Source organism: Lagopus leucura, unplaced genomic scaffold, assembly GCF_019238085.1.
Source record: "Lagopus leucura isolate 7727_CA_CO unplaced genomic scaffold, USGS_WTPT01 Super-Scaffold_1, whole genome shotgun sequence".
NCBI lineage: Eukaryota > Metazoa > Chordata > Aves > Galliformes > Phasianidae > Lagopus > Lagopus leucura.
In genome coordinates this window covers 19,140,526-19,157,589 of record NW_024962250.1, presented here as the reverse complement: position 1 = coordinate 19,157,589, position 17,064 = coordinate 19,140,526, and the positions used below count along the sequence as shown (strand labels likewise).

At 38.7% G+C, this 17,064-nt stretch overlaps 1 protein-coding gene across 1 annotated transcript; it reads right to left on the bottom strand.

The window, feature by feature from the left end:
• Positions 1-3,670: 3,670 nt before the first annotated feature.
• SRP54 (signal recognition particle 54) lies at positions 3,671-16,950 on the bottom strand. The gene is made up of 16 exons (XM_042862738.1): positions 16,847-16,950; positions 15,344-15,452; positions 14,037-14,128; positions 13,383-13,467; positions 12,354-12,458; positions 11,107-11,173; positions 10,955-11,012; positions 9,496-9,646; positions 8,526-8,674; positions 7,166-7,266; positions 6,975-7,061; positions 6,569-6,642; positions 6,224-6,332; positions 5,305-5,475; positions 4,771-4,866; positions 3,671-4,117 (listed from the first exon to the last, which is right to left on the bottom strand). Exons 2-16 carry the CDS (start codon positions 15,419-15,421, stop codon positions 4,026-4,028), a joined length of 1,515 nt encoding a protein of 504 aa, XP_042718672.1. The 5' UTR covers positions 15,422-15,452; positions 16,847-16,950; the 3' UTR covers positions 3,671-4,025.
• Positions 16,951-17,064: the final 114 nt, after the last annotated feature.

Genomic DNA, 17,064 nt, shown 5'->3' with positions numbered 1-17,064 from the left:
CGGGCGGTGCCGCCCGTCACACCGCCCGGCGGGGCGGAGCGCTGAGAGAGGGCAGCTGGGGCCTAGTGGGTCCGGCCGTGCTCCCGTCCCTAGGCCTGTGCCCGGGGAAGGGGGAAAGGCGCGGGGCCTGGGCGCCTTCTCGAGCCACACCTCGGGCATCGCGTCCTCCAACTGCGGCAACCAGAGCCAGGAGAGCCCGGGGAGAAAAATACAGGGGATGACTACCGGGAACGGGCTCCTCAAACAGGGCGGACTGAGCTCCCCGGCCTGCTCTGCGTCGCCCGTTGGGGTGGCAGGGGGTTGAAGTCTCAACTCGAGCAGGATTTCAGCTCAGGAAAAAAAGCATTAGAGCATTAGCAGGCCTTCCAGCACAGCTGCCTGCAGATAGAAGAACTATCACCCTCACCAAAAAAGAAAAATGGGGGGAGAGGGGGTGCAGAAAGACAAATTCTGAACCTTTGGAAAAGGCCCCACCTCACACCTTTTAAAGGAGAAACAAAAGAAAAGTAAAAACAGGGTGTTCTGGCCCCTGGGACTTATCTGGGTGAGAAAATAACACGCATTCCCAGCAGGCAAGGAAAAGCATTTGCTTTCACTTAATTGGCTTGCTTTATGGAGCAGCAGCAGCAAGCAAAGTGCTCTTTCTCCAAACTGCACACTGAAGGCTTTTGTTACTGCTAACACCTTAACAAAGGGCCAGAACTCACCTAGCAGAAAGCACATCAGCCACTGCCAACAGCTAGAGAACACAGGCAGAAGCAGCAGCATTTTCAAGGTCCTGCTTACAGAACCAAGGAGTGAATGAATCACTTTTTCCAAGGTAGGAGTCAGTGGCTGTAATGAACACTGCCATTATTTACATGATGACAAGGATGACACAGGATTGAAGGACAACTGAGTATGACTTCTAAGGAACTATGCTCTGTAGCACAGATAGGCTCTTGGAACATGTCTTAGTATTGCAGTCTCTCAGAGGAGAGCAGTCATGAGCAAAAAAATGCATCCTTTTCAATAGCTGCAATGAAAGAATATAAATATTTCAGCTGCCAGAGTCATCCTTGTTCTTTGCAAAGGTGGAAAATTACATAAAAATTGTTGCTCTAGCCCTGTAGGGAAGACTTCTCATTAAAGAACAGCAACCAAACAAGCTCACATGAATGACTGTTCCACAGCTGGTGAGTCTTTTTTTTTTTTTATGCAGAACAGCACAATCAGGGTTTGCACACACTTTGACATCCACCACCTTCCAAAAGCAATAAACACACATTAGAAAACTGTTTCTACGTTAATGTGCCCTATTATGTATATATCTAAACTTGTTAACGCACTGTGGAGAGGGTTACAAACTGCAGGATGCCACTGATTTTAAAGTAAGGACGTGCATCTAGAACATAAGTATAAGCAGTTAAGCTTATTTGGTATGTTGCTCTCTTAGCCATCAGTTCCTCCTAGTGGCGATCTCCAGGCACTACAATTACCTGATGACCCGAATTCAGATTTAGCGATGTGTCCAGACAGTAAAACAGGAGACACACAAGAAGCCTAACAATAAAATGTAATACTTGCACTTTCAAACATTGTACAAAGCCTCTCTTGTCTTAGTGCAATTAAGAATACCAAACCGGAAGAACACAGAGTACATTCCACACTGTGCTCTGCAGAACTCACATTTTATTTCCCACACTCTTAACATTTTGTTCTCCTATAGTGCAATAAGAGGGTTTTATAGACCATTCTATAAAGTCAAACTTAAAAACAAACAAACAAACAACCATAATTCAAATCTTTAGGCAGTTGTTCCTAACAGGGTCTGAAGACTGTCCTATTTGGCATGATAAGAGCGCACACCTATATGTAATTGCTGAGTAACGTACTGCTGTTTGTTTATACCAACATATACCTCAGAAATAACAAATCACACATCCTACGCTAACAGAACTGTTTCCCAAACTTGCCCTTGCTTCTTGCTAGCTGGGTGAGCTAGCAGAACTCTATTCCTGTACAGTAGCAGCAGTGATAATATGAAAATTCTAAATACTAAAACTAAACATGTGCAATGAATTGAAAATAGGAAGAGTAAACTGCTAATAACTTGACAGTCCAGCTGAGTCCGTACAAGAGCACAGAGCTTCACTGTTCCATCCTCAATATGCCTATTCATGTATGATTTCTATCAACAGCATTCAAATTAACTATCCACTATCCCCAACTGTGTTGCACACCAAGATTTGTTTTCCAGTCACTGCTACATGGTTTTCTATATTGTATTAGTTTTTATTGCTCAAGAACTGAAAAATACTATAAAAACAAAGTTTGTATAAATACATACCTTTTAAATAGTTGAGGGCAGCATCCACACAAGCCTGTGATACAAAAGTATTCATTGTTTTTTTACATTTAATATATTGGTATTGAACTTGAACAGTCCTTTCAGACTACTTATGTGGCTAAAATGCAGTGTTGTAGTGAATGGTGTATCTACAGATTTTTTAGCATACTCTATAGGTAAGAATATATGTACCATTAGCAGTGCAGAAGATAGTTCCACATTATAAATTAAGTTACAGCACATCTTATATTTTATTAGCAGAAGAGTATATTTTCCTACAGAAATCCTATCAGCTGTGTTAGCTGTCACCTTTTCAAACAACATTAACAGGTGGACATATTTTAATTACTGCATTTAATTTTTATCACTCAACTAAGAAATAGAAATGGGTGCATTTACAACCCAAGCACACTGCAGTATATAAGTCCATAACAATCTCCTTCCTTAAAATAAGGGTTAAAAAGTTTACCATATTTGTTAAGATATCAAATTTTAACCAGCTTGCATAGCTTCTCAAGTGCCTGTAGATCCTAACCATATCAGACCAACACAGTGGATGACATAGGAAATTAAGAACAGAATGTAGCTGAGTTGGGGCAATATGGTCTGCCAAATACAGCTGTTTTTATTTCAAGTTGAATACCAGCACAAAGTTCTATCTACTATATATTATTAACTATCCTCACCACAGAAGAGCAGTTTAATTAGTAGTCTGGTATGAAGATTATCAAGCTGTCAAATATACTGAAGATATCTGTATGCACACATTGTTAGTTGCTTCATTCTTTATGTATATGGAGAGAACTACAGAATTCTGAAGAACAAAACCCTATGCAAAACTAACACACTACCTTCAAAAATCTGAGCAGCAGCAGCAGCATATTTCAGATGTTGAACTAGTTCCATTGTATATGCCTGTACAACCAATGAATGTACAGATGTTATGGTATATCAGAGAGCTTGGCTACGTAGTTATTACACCAAAGCAAAAAAGATGGGATGCTTACCCATACCCTGGTCTCACTTGTGAAACTCCAGCAGAGCAGATCTCCAGAAGAGATCCTTCCTGCTGGTAGTCAGCTCTTAACTGGGTCTAGGAGAGGTGGAGCCTGGCTCCACCTCTTCCAGCAGCACAGGTGAATTGCCTTCACCTGTGCTCCTGTGGCTGACTCATTGCTCACCTCAGGTGATTAATCAGAGGTTCAGGCCATGATTTAGCAGTTCCCATACCATGCCAAAGAGTTACAGCAGCAATTAGAAATATATAAAATTAAGGAAGTCTCATTACATATTAATAAATGATCAATATGAAAGAATTGAAAAAAATAAGCCATTCCTGTGTTAATAATTACTTGATTTTATTTTACAGTATATTTGTGACATTTTATGTACTATAACCAAAGATCAGGGTTGTTTACAAATATAATGGCTGCCATTTAATGTAAACAATTAAAAAGTGTCTCTAAATATTAAAATTTTACATCATTAAATTCACTTACTCTTTGTGCCATCAGGTATTAGAGGAGAGGAACTAATTTAAGCAAAAATAGTTTTCAGAAATTAGATGTAGAAACTGAGAAGCTTGAATAGCATTTTAAAAGATCACTCTGCCCATCACTGTAAAAAGGAATAAAGCAAATCCTTTCACTGAAGTTGCAACTAATAGTCAAACCAGTCCATTTTTATTAAGGCTTCTTTACATATTATTGAATCCCATCATGCCTTTCATATTCCCAGCAGCACCTTGTTGGAACTGTCTCATCATTGACTGCAATCCTGCCATGCCACCTACAGAAAATAAGCAAGAATACGTGTGTGTTGATTAGTTCTGAAGCACAGCTATCTTGCTTCACAAAAACCCATGTGCTGAAAAGAGGCCATTTTGGTAATATATGAATGAAAAACCAAGACTCAACCAGGCTTAAATAACTATCAAAATATGGGCATCTGACAACAAAATTACAGGAGGATCTACAAACAAGGCTTAGTAGATTTTAAGATGACCTCTTCATTAAAATCTTAACAAAATAAAAAATCTTGAAGGAATTACCATTATCAGCATGCAAGACTTGAATATGGAAGTTTTTACTGAAAGATGTTAATGTGAACATTACTTATCTGAGGCAAACCCTGGAAGAGGAGAGAGGTTCAGAAATGCACTTTAAAATAGACATGCTTGAAGTGATTCATTATTTTGTCAGACACTACTCCAACTGCTCATTTTGAGACCTGAATCCAAATGAAGAGTCTAGAAAAAGCATTTCTAAGTGCAAAGTATTCATAACACATCAAGTAAGCTTTCTGATTCTTGTTAGAAGGCATGGAGACACTTAATACTGATACATAATGAACACGTTTTTACATCACCCTCAATTCCATAATATCTCAAATGGATGAAATGTAACAGACCCTTGTTGAAGCCATAAAAAGGCAATGCATACCCATATGATGAAGAACTCTTGGATCCATCATCTTCGCCATCTGTTGGTTCAGCTTAGCCAGCTGTGATGGGTTTACATTCTTGGACATATCACCACCTTAAAGAAAATGGAAGCAAAAGAAGCAAAGTATATTAATGTACAAGGCTAAAAAAAAAACACCAAAATTGTGCATTATGTTTTTGTTTTATCTCCTCCTTCTAAAATCCACTTAACTCAATGATCAAAAGCTACTCCATCAAAGTACTCAAGGATGAGCAGTCTCTGTTCTCCCCTCCCCCCCAGCAGACTCAAATATCAGTACTAGTAGAAATGGACTCTACATTGGTTAAGCCAAAAAATACAGTAGTTTTGACTGCCACATTATACATCAGCATCATGAAGAACAAAACAGCTCTTACACAAGAGCTTACAAACATGAAAATTAGTGAACTACAACTCAGTCCTCCTCTCATAATACATACACCTAATATACGTTGAATTTCCTGTGTTCACACATCAAGTGGCCTCCACACTGAGTGTTTTACTTTCTTTTACCTTTGAAAAGTCCTTTGATGCCTCCCATCTTTTTCACCATCTGTGCAAATTTAGTGTATTGGGTCAAAAGCTCCTGGACATCTCTAGTAGAAACACCTGAACCTCTTGCTACTCTTTGGATTCTTCCTGGCTGCTTACTGAATACTTTGGCACCATCCGTACTGTCAAGTTCTGCAATTACAGGAAAGGAAAAATTAAGTTTTGTTACTGATTACAGCTGGTAGCAGAAATGAAAACAACTGTGCTGAGAATTTAGCTGAGCCAGAGAACAAAAAACTAGTTTTAAAAGAGATGATACAGAATTGTACAAATATAATTGAGAGTATTCTAGGGAATAGCACTAAATGATTGTCCTTCGTATGTCAAATCATAGTGGAAGAAAAAGTTCCTAGAAACAATTTATTGTTTTAGCATAACCAGTCAAAGCCATATTTATAGGTTTAGCTCAAAGGTAAGAGTACACCTCTCCTGTAAAAGTTATGGATGGATTAGAAACAGCACACCTTCCAGAGACCAGACTGTATCACCAAGCATATCTGAGTGGGAGAAAGATACAAAGAAAGACAGTGACTCTGTGAAGATGAATGAAACATTTTCATTTGAAAGGACAGCATTAATAATTTAAAAAGCATAGCTACACTATGGAAAACAAAAATGAATTATCAACAGAATGCTTTCAAATTTTATCTAGCCTCCACAAGAAAGCAGCAGTAAGTATCCACATAACCAGTGTATCTTTAAGAATGGACAGAAAGTTCAACAGCACAGGGATACACATGTACTCTTCACTATTTCTAAGAGTGAAATGTTCCTCCCACTCTTTCATCATCTCAGACACACCCTTACATCTACATTGTTGCCCAAAACAATCTTTAGTCTTGTTCAAGAAAGAAAAATAGTGATTGAAATTTGTTTTTACCTTGATCATTCATACTGTCCATTATAGTCATCAATTTCTTTAGCCTTGCCATTGATTCTTGTTCATTGCCTTTACTCATAAAGTCAGTCCCAAAACCAGGAATCATACCCTGTTTTAAAATGCAACACAAAAGCTGTGTCAGAACAGGCAAAGCTAACTTTAAGAAATACAGACAAGACGTTTTAGTTCAGCAGGTATGTATTCCAGTAGACAAATAATTTTACTTTTTTGAAAAATATAAAGTACAGATTGAAGTATCAGTTTCAGTAAAGGATTTTAAGTTTACAGCAGAATTTTGTCAGCTATAAAGCAGAAACCGATAAAACAAATTTTAGGATAACTAACCAGGATCTGACTGAATGGTCCCATTTTCATGATGTTTTGGAATTGTTCATACATATCTCTTAGTGTAAACTGACCTGAAGTACAACAAAAAGAAGATTAGCAAAGGTTACGCTAACATTTTGCTGTTACTACCCTTCCTCAATTACTTTTTATATTTACAGGGTAAGTACTATACTGGATAAACAAGCAGATAAGTAAACCTCAACTATTAATATGGCTAAGCCATTTCTGACGGCACACACTTAAGAGTATTATGCTAGTTCATCTGCAATTACAGTTCTACTTGTCACTTGATGAAAAACATAGCTATTTCTTGCCCAAAACATTTACTAGAGAATGACCATTCTTCAGCATGCACTTGGAACAAGTTACTTGTCTATGCATTCAAGCTTTGGAAACAACTTACCATGTTTGAGCTTTTCTATGAGTGCCTCGTTATCATCCAACTTTAATTCATTTACCTTATCTATCAATCCTTCAATATCACCCATGCCTGGAAAACAAAACCAAATCTGAAGTTGGCATTGAAGAAATCACACTTTAACTTTCAATTATCCAACTCAAAGTATCTTGTGCACAGCTGCATGTAGTACATACCAAGAAGTTTGCTGATGAAAGGCTGTGTTTTGAAGGGTTCGAAGTCATCTATGTGCTCACCAGTTCCAATAAAAATAATAGGAGACTTTGTAGCAGCAACTCTGCAGTGAAATATGTATATTATGAGACAACTTCTCAGCTAGAGATCATCAACACAACACAAACACAACATCAGCACAATCTCTTAAGCATCTTTCATACACCAAGTTATTAATGCAAAAAAAAAATATCCAGCATTTGCAATGGAAAGCGGGGAGTAGCTGGCAATACTTTTTCCACTGCCAAGTTCCAGAACCTTCAGAGGATAGAAAGAAAAATAAGTCACATCCATTCTATCTCTAATACTGGGAGGTCAGATGTTGGCTAATTTAGTTGTCTGTTGTGGGAGGAACCCTAAAAATATTCTCACTTTCAACACAGGAAAAAACCAGGAAAAGATATGGAAAATATCAAAACCTTTAAAAGAATCAATCAGTAGCAATAACTTTAAATGAATTCTGTTTCCCATCTGCAGAAAGTGGAGAACAGACACAGCAGACAGCATATATGACAGCACATGACAGCAAGAACTTATTTCTGGTATTTTCACTTCGCTTTTAAGTTCAGTTTTCCATCACTGCGCTATAAATAACAGCAAAATACATATGGCAGATGAACAATTTTAACACTTAACATCCAAATCAAACAGTGATTTAGCAAGTAGGTATCAGATAACTGTTTTGACATATAATCTTGCTCCATGCAAGCTGTATCATCCAAAAGCAGCTGGAGGCGAGTCTAACATAGAAGCAGAAGATAATATCACATGTTCTAGTGAACAAAGGTTGTCAACATACAGTGTATGAGAAGCCCAACAAGAATGGACTTCAGAAAAGCATAACTGCTGATTTACCTTTCATCAAGATGCTTGACACTGAATTTAGAAATTTAATGTGCATCAGCTCTAGAGCCATTACATTTGATTAGCTAGAATTTCTAGCATTTCAGTAAAAAATTTGGACATAAATGAAAGGAAAATAAACAATGTGAGAAGATTATTACATCCAATTTTATATTTATATTTTTAGTTAGGTCTGCTAAACAAGATGCAACAATAATTGTATTCTGTTCTGAGAAGACAGAAGTCTGATGCGACAATACTACTGCATTGGAAGTACATTCCAATAATTGATACTGAATATCAACACTGAAATTAGTGTTAATAAATAAGATAAAAAAAATAAATAAGATAGAAATAGCTACTTAAATCTCCAGATGCCCTGTAACTTGACAGAGATGCTTTCACTTGACAGGTTTCTGTGAAGCATTAACACGTTTGTCCATCTGTGGCCAGACACCCCTATTATATCACAATACTTACGCACTAAGGGCGCCACCTCCTTTTGCATGTCCATCAAGCTTAGTCACAATGACAGAAGCTACATCTACTTTATCTTTGAAAGCTTTAGCTTGAGCTTCACAAGCTTGGCCAATGGAAGCATCCATCACATACACAATATTATCTGGTTGCTAGGAAGAAAAAAGAAGGATTTTTTTCTGCATTCTTAATGTTTGTTGATGTATTACATTCAGTAACAGAAGTTCTTGCAATACATTTCTATGAGCAGTATTACCTAAGGACCGCTTGAAAATGCTATATTATGATCTGCAAAAAATGTTCATATACACAGAGTATTAAAAACGTTCAATACACGGTATTAAAATTTTGCAGTTCTTATGTTTTGAATGATTTCAGATAGTATGCGAGCCAGCAAGCTGATCAGCACCTACAAGCAGTTAACATCTTCCATTTGTTTTTCTCATTAAAAACTTTAAGATGTCCACTCCTTTGAAAACAAGTTACCCAACAGTATGACTTGTGTGGGAGCTGCCATACTGTTCTGCAAGACTACAGAATCCAAAATTAGATATTTAGAATTCACACAAGAAACACCAACTTCATTTACATATCCAACTTGCTGAACATTCTGTTTCAAGGCAATTATTTGTAACAATCACAGAAAAGGTTGTACACAAAGCTACAGAAACTTAACTTTTTTTTGTAAATCTAGTTTCACAAAAATTCCGAAAGGCAAAGTTCAAGCAGGAATTGTAGTCTAGTTAAATGCAAGCATCCTTAAATTACAGATCCAACAATTAAAACTGACTCAGTGCTATTAAGCACTGATCATCTCTCTCATTTATTCATATCAGCTTATAATTTTTAGCTTATTCTAGATGTTAGAAGTGCTTCCAGTAGACTGAAAACCACATAGAACACTAGGAAGTAAGCAATTAATTGCAGTTGCATTACTGTAACAGTAGTGAATGTATTTCTTGAAGCTACTCACTATGGCATTAGCAACTTGTAGCATCTCTTCAAACAACGAGTCTTCCTGTTTGTGACGTCCACTTGTATCAACAATGATAATTTCAAAGTTTTCATTCTTAAATTTCTCAACACCTTCTGATGCAATAATTACAGGATCCATTTCTGTATAACTGATCAAAGAGAAATATCATTACATATGCAATTCTTTATTCCCAAATTAAAACTTTTATTGCTTGACTGTAAACTTACTAACCATAAATCTGCTTGGATTTCAAGATTGACTTCCTCTCATGTCAAGCCAAAACTGATTAAGGTTACACCTTTCTAAATCATTTACCCTTACTGTTCAGTGAACTGAAGTACAAAGGACCGTCGCATCTACTGAAGACTGCACTAGGCCCTGCTAGCCCTTCTCTGAAGCCCTATCACAGAATCACAGAATCACCCGGGTTGGAAGGGACCGCAAGGATCATGTAGTTCCAACCCCCCTGCCTGGCAGGGCCACCAAACATACACATTCAGATCAGGTTGCCCAGGACCCCGTCCAACCTGGCCTTAAACACGTCCAAGGACGGGGCATCCACAACCTCCCTGGGCAGCCCGTTCCAGGGCCTAACCACTCTCCTTGTAAAGAACTTCCCCCTAACATCCAACCTAAATCTTCCCTCCCTCAACTTGGATCCATTTCCCCTAGTTCTGCTATTGTCAGCCCTTTTGAAGAGTTTACTCCCCTCCTGGGTGTAGGTTCCCTTCAGGTATTGATAGGCTGCAATGAGGTCACCCCGCAGCCTTCTCTTCTCCAGGCTGAACAAGCCCAACTCCCTCAGCCTGTCCTCATAGGGGAGGTGCTCCAGCCCCCTGATCATCTTAGTCGCCCTCCTCTGGACCCTTTCCAAAATCTATGTCAAGCCCTAGTTCATCTCCATGAGATGGCAGTGCACCTCTGAGGCAAGAAGGCCAATGGTCTCCTTTGCTGCACTGAGAAGAACATTGTGAGCAGGTCACAAGGTTTTTCTACCCCTCTTCTCAGCTCTAGTAGGGCCACAGCTGGAGTACTGTGTTCAGTATTGGGAACCCAGAACAAGAGAGACAGTTTGCAAAGGTGCCAACTGCAACACAGAAACTTCCAGATGAACATGAGGAAAAATAATTTACTGAGGGTGACAGAGCACTGGCATTGGTTGCTTGCTGAGGTTGTGGATCCCCTTCTCAAGAGATGCTGAAAATCCATCTAGAACTGATCTTGTGCGACCTGCCCAAGCAGGGGGTAGACCAGATCTTCAGAGGTCCTTTCCGACCTCAACCACTCAGAACAAATGTTATTACAAATATATTATATATATACACATATGTATGTATATAATAAATATATATAAATAGTTAAGCAACAGTGAACAGGATTTTGTAAGATGTTCAATAAGTAACAATATATCATTAAAACTGCATTGTTCTCCAAACTGATTCTGAGAGATGCTTACCTCCCATAAAAAGGAATTCTTGCTTTTGTTGCATTCTGCTTTAACTGGTCAAAAGCACCTGTAAGACAGGTATGGTCAGGGAAATATTAAAAAAAACACACAAAAATAAGTGTTAGAGAGAGAACTATATCATTAGTAGCTGTTTGTATTACCTGCTCTGTATGTGTCTGCACATATTAAACACGTCTTCCAACCTTTCCTTTGATAGAAGTATGCTAACTGTTAAAAAAACCCAAAACAAGTGGTTACACCAAAATCCCACAACAAAGTATAACACTATGTAATGGCTTAAAGCACAAACTGAGGACAAAGTCAAGCCAGCCTTGGTATACCTGTGATCACTTAGTAACATCATACAACCATCAAGTGTTAGCATATTGGAAAAGCATGATATACAAGTAACTGTTCAATCAGACAAAAACAGTGGCTTGGCTCTGCTTCTGATTTCAGTTTCCTGAGCTAAGAATAGCCTCTGTTTCTATTTTATTAGTTCTTAATAATGCAAATAGAATTAGCTTTTGAATACTAGCCAAAGTAGTAAGTTATTAACTACAGCAATGGCTAAAACTTGAGCAATTCTTTGCTTTTTTACTTCCAGAGGAACAAAGATATTCCAATCACAAGGATATGTTTCAAAGCAATGAATAGAATCCTTACTATTATGTAACACTTGCAAGCCTCACTAGTACAACAGATTCACAGAATGGTTGATTCACCCAAATAAAGACTTCCAAGATATATTTTCCTACAGAAGAACTAGGAATGTCTTACAAAATCAGAGCAGTGATATATTTAGCAAGGTCTACATATAAATCTCTCTGAGAGCAAGTGACAAAAAAAGGCAAGAAGTACACATTGGTCTTTTCCCATAGGACAATTTTTTTCTCTTCAAAAATAATCAATAAGTTAACTTACAACTGCTCTGAATTGAGCATCCTTTTTTAGTCTTGAAAATATAAATCTAAAGTCCCTAAATAAACTTGCAGCTAGAACAGGTTTCATACCATCCAATCATGCTTACCTGGGATACTTAATACAGAAGTCAACTTATACTAGTTCCCCTAAACAGGCAATAGAATGAGAAAAGTTCCACTCAGTGCATCTTAAACCCATGAAGTATGGAGTGGAAAGAAACTATTATCCATATATAATATTGTTTCATTAAATGTGCAACTTAAAATCTTGAAGGAAGTCCTGCAACTATAAATAAGCTCCAAAAGAATATTACTTTGGGCATTCATATCATCTAAGAACCTCCTCTACAAAAGTATTTCTATAATGTAATCAGTAATAAAAACAGCAAGTCACAAGTACATTGTACATTAAGTGTTCAACAACACTCTCCTTCACCAGAAAAAAAAACACAACAGAAAATCCAAACACATTCAGTGCAAGTTACCTTTGAACAGGTTGTCGTTTTACCACTTCCTTGCAAACCAACAAACATTATAATGTTCTGTTTTCCTTTGGTAGGTGTCCATGCTTTAACTCCAGGATCTACAAGCTACAGAACAAAGGGGTCTGTGTTGCAAAACTGAATTTCAGAGACTTATAACACTTAATGTCATAGTTGGCCCTGATCAGTGCCTGGTTTCACATTCAGCAAAGAAAGCAATTTTTTTGTATATTTGGGTCTCAATTTTTTTAGATGCTTTAAATTCACAATGAACACACAGATCTTTAGTATATAGTATACATAATCATTCTATAACAGGTGGTTTTTTTTTCTCCCCATAAGACTAAGCACCAAAGGCAAGTGAGCCTATATATATTGAATATAAAAATGAACATAAACATAACCTCCACCCCAGCATCACTGCACAAGATGGATCTCTTCTGGTAAGAATCCTACAACATAGAAGACTTTTCAGGCTTAGTCTCTTCTGGAATGAATAGGAGCATGCATTCCACAGAGCCAATATGCATGATCACAAACTACAGATGAACAGAAGACAACATTTAATAGGAGAGAGGACAAAAAACTGATACCAGGTAGGGACTTGACCAAACAAGCAGATAAAAAGTTGCCATAGAAACTGCCAGGTTGTTAGTTGTACTTTTTCAATGTTTTGTAAGTAGTTTGAACAAATCTTCCCTAGAGTAGCAAAGGTATACTGCTAGGACAACCAAAGACAGCAGTTCAGGAGATCACAGTCCCTTATCCTTATTTTGCCTTTAAATTTATTTGAAAAGAATAGCTGAACTTGAAGGTTAGTCTGGAAGATACACTCAGAAAGCAAAGTTCCAATCAGAAGAAGTACTACCATTTGCATAGGAAGTAGCCTTAGAACAGAAAACCTGACAACCCAAACAGACAGAACACCTGTTGGTACTGTACAAGAACCTTAAAACTTTGCTTGCTACTGTACTGCTCACACAACACAAGCTGTACAAGAAAAGTGACATAATAGAATTCTGAAAGTCCTACTTTAACAAGTTCTTTAAAGACAGCATGCTGAATCATTTTTCTCTTGTTAAGGCCAGATGCCATTTCTTCAAGATCAATTGCAGACCTGAATTAAAGAAAACAGCTTTAGAAAAACTGAAGCCATGAAGCACTGCTATAACTTACAGTATCACTTTAACCTATTAGTAAGTGAAGTCTCTGCAAGTGGAACAGCAACCTGATTTGCCTGGAGTTTTTAGGTACAATGTATTCAAGAAGTGACATACACTAGAGACAACATCTCAGTATGTAGCACAAAACCAGGTTTCCAGTGTACTTGTATCTACTTGACTTACACATCTCAAAATAACAAGGTAACAGTACTGAGCATGCCCACAGATCTACCTATAGGCAGCACAGAATGTTGGAAGATGAGGTGCCCAGGCTCTAAGAGCTTGTTTACTATTCCACTCAACTGACACTTTTTTTTTTTTAAAGAGAGACCCCAGCAATTGGCTAAACCCAAGGAAGATTATTTTGATACAGCTGGCTAGATGCTGTTTGAAACTGATTTTTTCTGTTAAAGTGAAGGTAGACTGAACATGTCTAAGAAAGTCATATACAAATTAGAAGTTATTCTTCCATAACGTCAAACTACGATTTTTACAAACATTAAAATTGATGTTGATTACTTACTTGACATTTTCTCTTAGTTGCTTCACAAGTTTAATATTAACATCAGCTTCCAGTAATGCTGTGCATACTTCTTTTAACATAGCATTTAAAACCTTTGGAGTATAAAGGAAAAATGGTTTTACAACACACAATGTTGACTAACTCAGTATTAGTTTCCAATAACAATGAGAAAGTATATTTATGATACACTAAAGGCTTTTATGAGTTAAATGCACATGGTCTTATTGTTATATTGACTGCCACAAAGTCTATGCGTTTGCTCATATGCAAATCAAGTTTAAATCTGAAAGGGAAAAGGAAGCACCTCAATTTGTCACCTGCATTTTCAGCATAAACTGCACTGCTGCTCTGCAGCTGCTCTGGTTTTTCAGGCAAAGGTGGAACCCAGATCAGTAGCCATAAAATGTTTCACTTTGAAAAGTCTTGAACAAAAACATTTTTACTTTTTTTTTTTAATTAAGTAACATCTGAATAAGCAACCTCATTTGCACAGCTTGACCTCTCACAGGAGAAAAGCTTTATTAGCAAAAAAAAAAAAAAAGCATTGGGTTGTATTAGACTCTGTTTGTTGTTTTCTAGCTTAAGATGTTCGCCGTGCACAAGTTCTAAAATTGTGCCTATTGGTAAGCCTATTTTTTCAGTTACTTCAGGCAACAAAACATATTTGTCTACCTGAACTTTCTAGCCATTTACTCAAAAGCAATTTCAAATTATCGTATCCTTTACTTTTTAATCTTGCCATTCAGTCTTTACAACACATTTACCATATCGAAATCTTAATTAAAAAATACAGACTATCAAGTCAAATAGCTTCCAGAGTCACATGCTGGCTAGAACAGAAAGGCAGCAAACTTAGCACTCCTCTCATTTTAGGGTGCAAAACCTATACTGAAAATCATTTCTTCTTCCACAGTCCAGCTTCTAGCAATCCAGTACACGTCCATAACACAGCTGAACACAAATGCTGGTACATTCTGCAAGGTCTCAGAGTAGTCCCCACCAGAACACAGGCATAAAATGCCTTCTTCAGCATTCACCACTTCTGAATGCTACTTTCCAGGAGTACAGCCACCAGTCATGGTGACCCTGGGAACATGGGCCCACTATCCCTGAGGTGACTCTATATGCCTAAACCTAGCACTGAGTTTTGGCTATCAGGGGCTATAAAGCTCTAGCTAGAAGTTTTACTTGAATGATGAAAAGAGCTCAGGAATAATATCAACTCACTTTTTGCTTCTCATCAGCCTAATCTACCAGAACTTTGCTTTCCAAACATTACAGTGCCATCATGCAATTGTTTTACATACCTCTTCATTGATAATTGTAGCATTGCTCAGTGAGCGCAACGCTGAAGTAATTTTTCTTCCAAGATCTGCTAGAACCATTTTGGTGGCTTCAAAGTGACCTCAGAAGAATCTGGAAAACAATTTAAAAAATAGTTCTAAAACTAGTTGAAGCTATGCCTTCACAGAGGAATTATTCCAGTACATTCTGGGTTAAGTAACCTGCTTTGCTCTCCAGAAAGCACAAGTTTGAACTCTTTAAGTATTATTTTTAGCAAACACTGGCCTGAAATTAATTTTAGGAAATCCTGATGGCCTACTTGAAAATAGAAATACCATCCTGCAACAAAAAATCATTTCACTGTCTGCTATGCTTATGCCTAAAATTCATTGTGAAAAAAATAGTCTAGACAGAATTCCAAATAGAACATGCCTCCTTATTTTCTTACCAGGATGATGTTACATCACAGACTTCAAGCCAAGCCAAAGAGCCTAGAAGCTACGCATTATGCAGAGACAACACAATCAGAAGCAGTACATTTTGCAAGCAGTAGGTAACACTGTTGATCAGTACTATTATATCTACCCTATTTTAAATCAAACCAGATTTCCCATGTCAACAGTCCCATAAACATAAGTGTATCTTAACTAACAGAATTCATGCTGTGTTTTTAAACTTTTCTATTGGGAAACCAGACCATTTTCTGTTCCTTATAAACAAATCTTACATGCAAGCCTACGGTAATTTGACAGTTTGAAAAAGGAGTTAAAAAATAACTCCTAAAAGCTGCACATGCAAAGACAACATCTTAACTCACCCTGCCTCTAAATCTTCGGAAAAGGACAAACAAAAACTTGTCTCATAACAAAGCTGCAGCACCACAGTCACTGCAGAAAGTACTGCTTCGGGCTTCTCTTGTTCACCTCCTGATTTGGCAGCTGCTTTCAAACCACTCAGCTGAAATTCCCCCCCACCTCAATGCTGAATTCAAACCTAACACCTGCGTTCTTCCTTTCAGACCTGAAAGCAAACTTCCCAATATGAAACCATGTGTAATCAAAGCAGCTGACAATTTTCCCCCCATATTCCAGAATTCTACAGATAGCTAAGTGCAGAAGGTTAAATATTTCCTAACAAACAAATATTTTCGCAGCCGAACCGTCCTACAGACACAAAGACCCACTGTGCCAGAGCACCCAGCCAGCAGGCACCGCAACCAACCGCCCTGCAGCACGCAGCCGCGCCGACGGTATCCGCAGCAGCAAGCTCTGACGCAGCGCCGCGTACCGCCCGGCACGGACAGAGGCCTGGCGGCGGAACCCAAGGCTCGGCGGCCGCTGGAGGACAGGCATTCGGGAGCCAGGCAGCAGAAGCCGGGGTGGGATTTGAGCCGCAGCCTAATGAAACGCATTGCCCGTCCAGCCAGCGCGAGCCCACCGCAATCCGTCTAGACAGACAGCGGCGGCATGCCACTAACACGCAGCTTTACCCGACACCGGGCAAGGCTGTCCGGCACGGGCGCTCACCGTTGGGGCGGCGCGGGGCCTGCTGCTAGCGGGGCCGGGCGGCACTGCCCTGCCTCCGCGCTCAGCCACCGGCAGCGGCGACCCGCTCCTACCGACCAGGGAGACGTCACCACTCGCCTACGCTCTCAGCGCACTTCCGCCGCCGGGGCACGCGCCGGCTGGCTCGCTAAGGCCGCCGCGACTCGATGGCGTGCCCGCGCTCAGCATAAAAACTCTCC

Coding starts and splice junctions, on each gene's coding strand:
- SRP54 (XM_042862738.1), bottom strand. CDS start 15,421: ATGGTTCTAGCAGATCTTGGAAGAAAAATTACTTCAGCGTTGCGCTCA. Junction 9,647..10,954: donor AGAATTCCTTTTTATGGGAG/GTAAGCATCTCT, acceptor CTCTTTGATCAG/TTATACAGAAATGGATCCTG. Junction 7,062..7,165: donor TTTCATCAGCAAACTTCTTG/GTATGTACTACA, acceptor TTTGTTTTCCAG/GCATGGGTGATATTGAAGGA.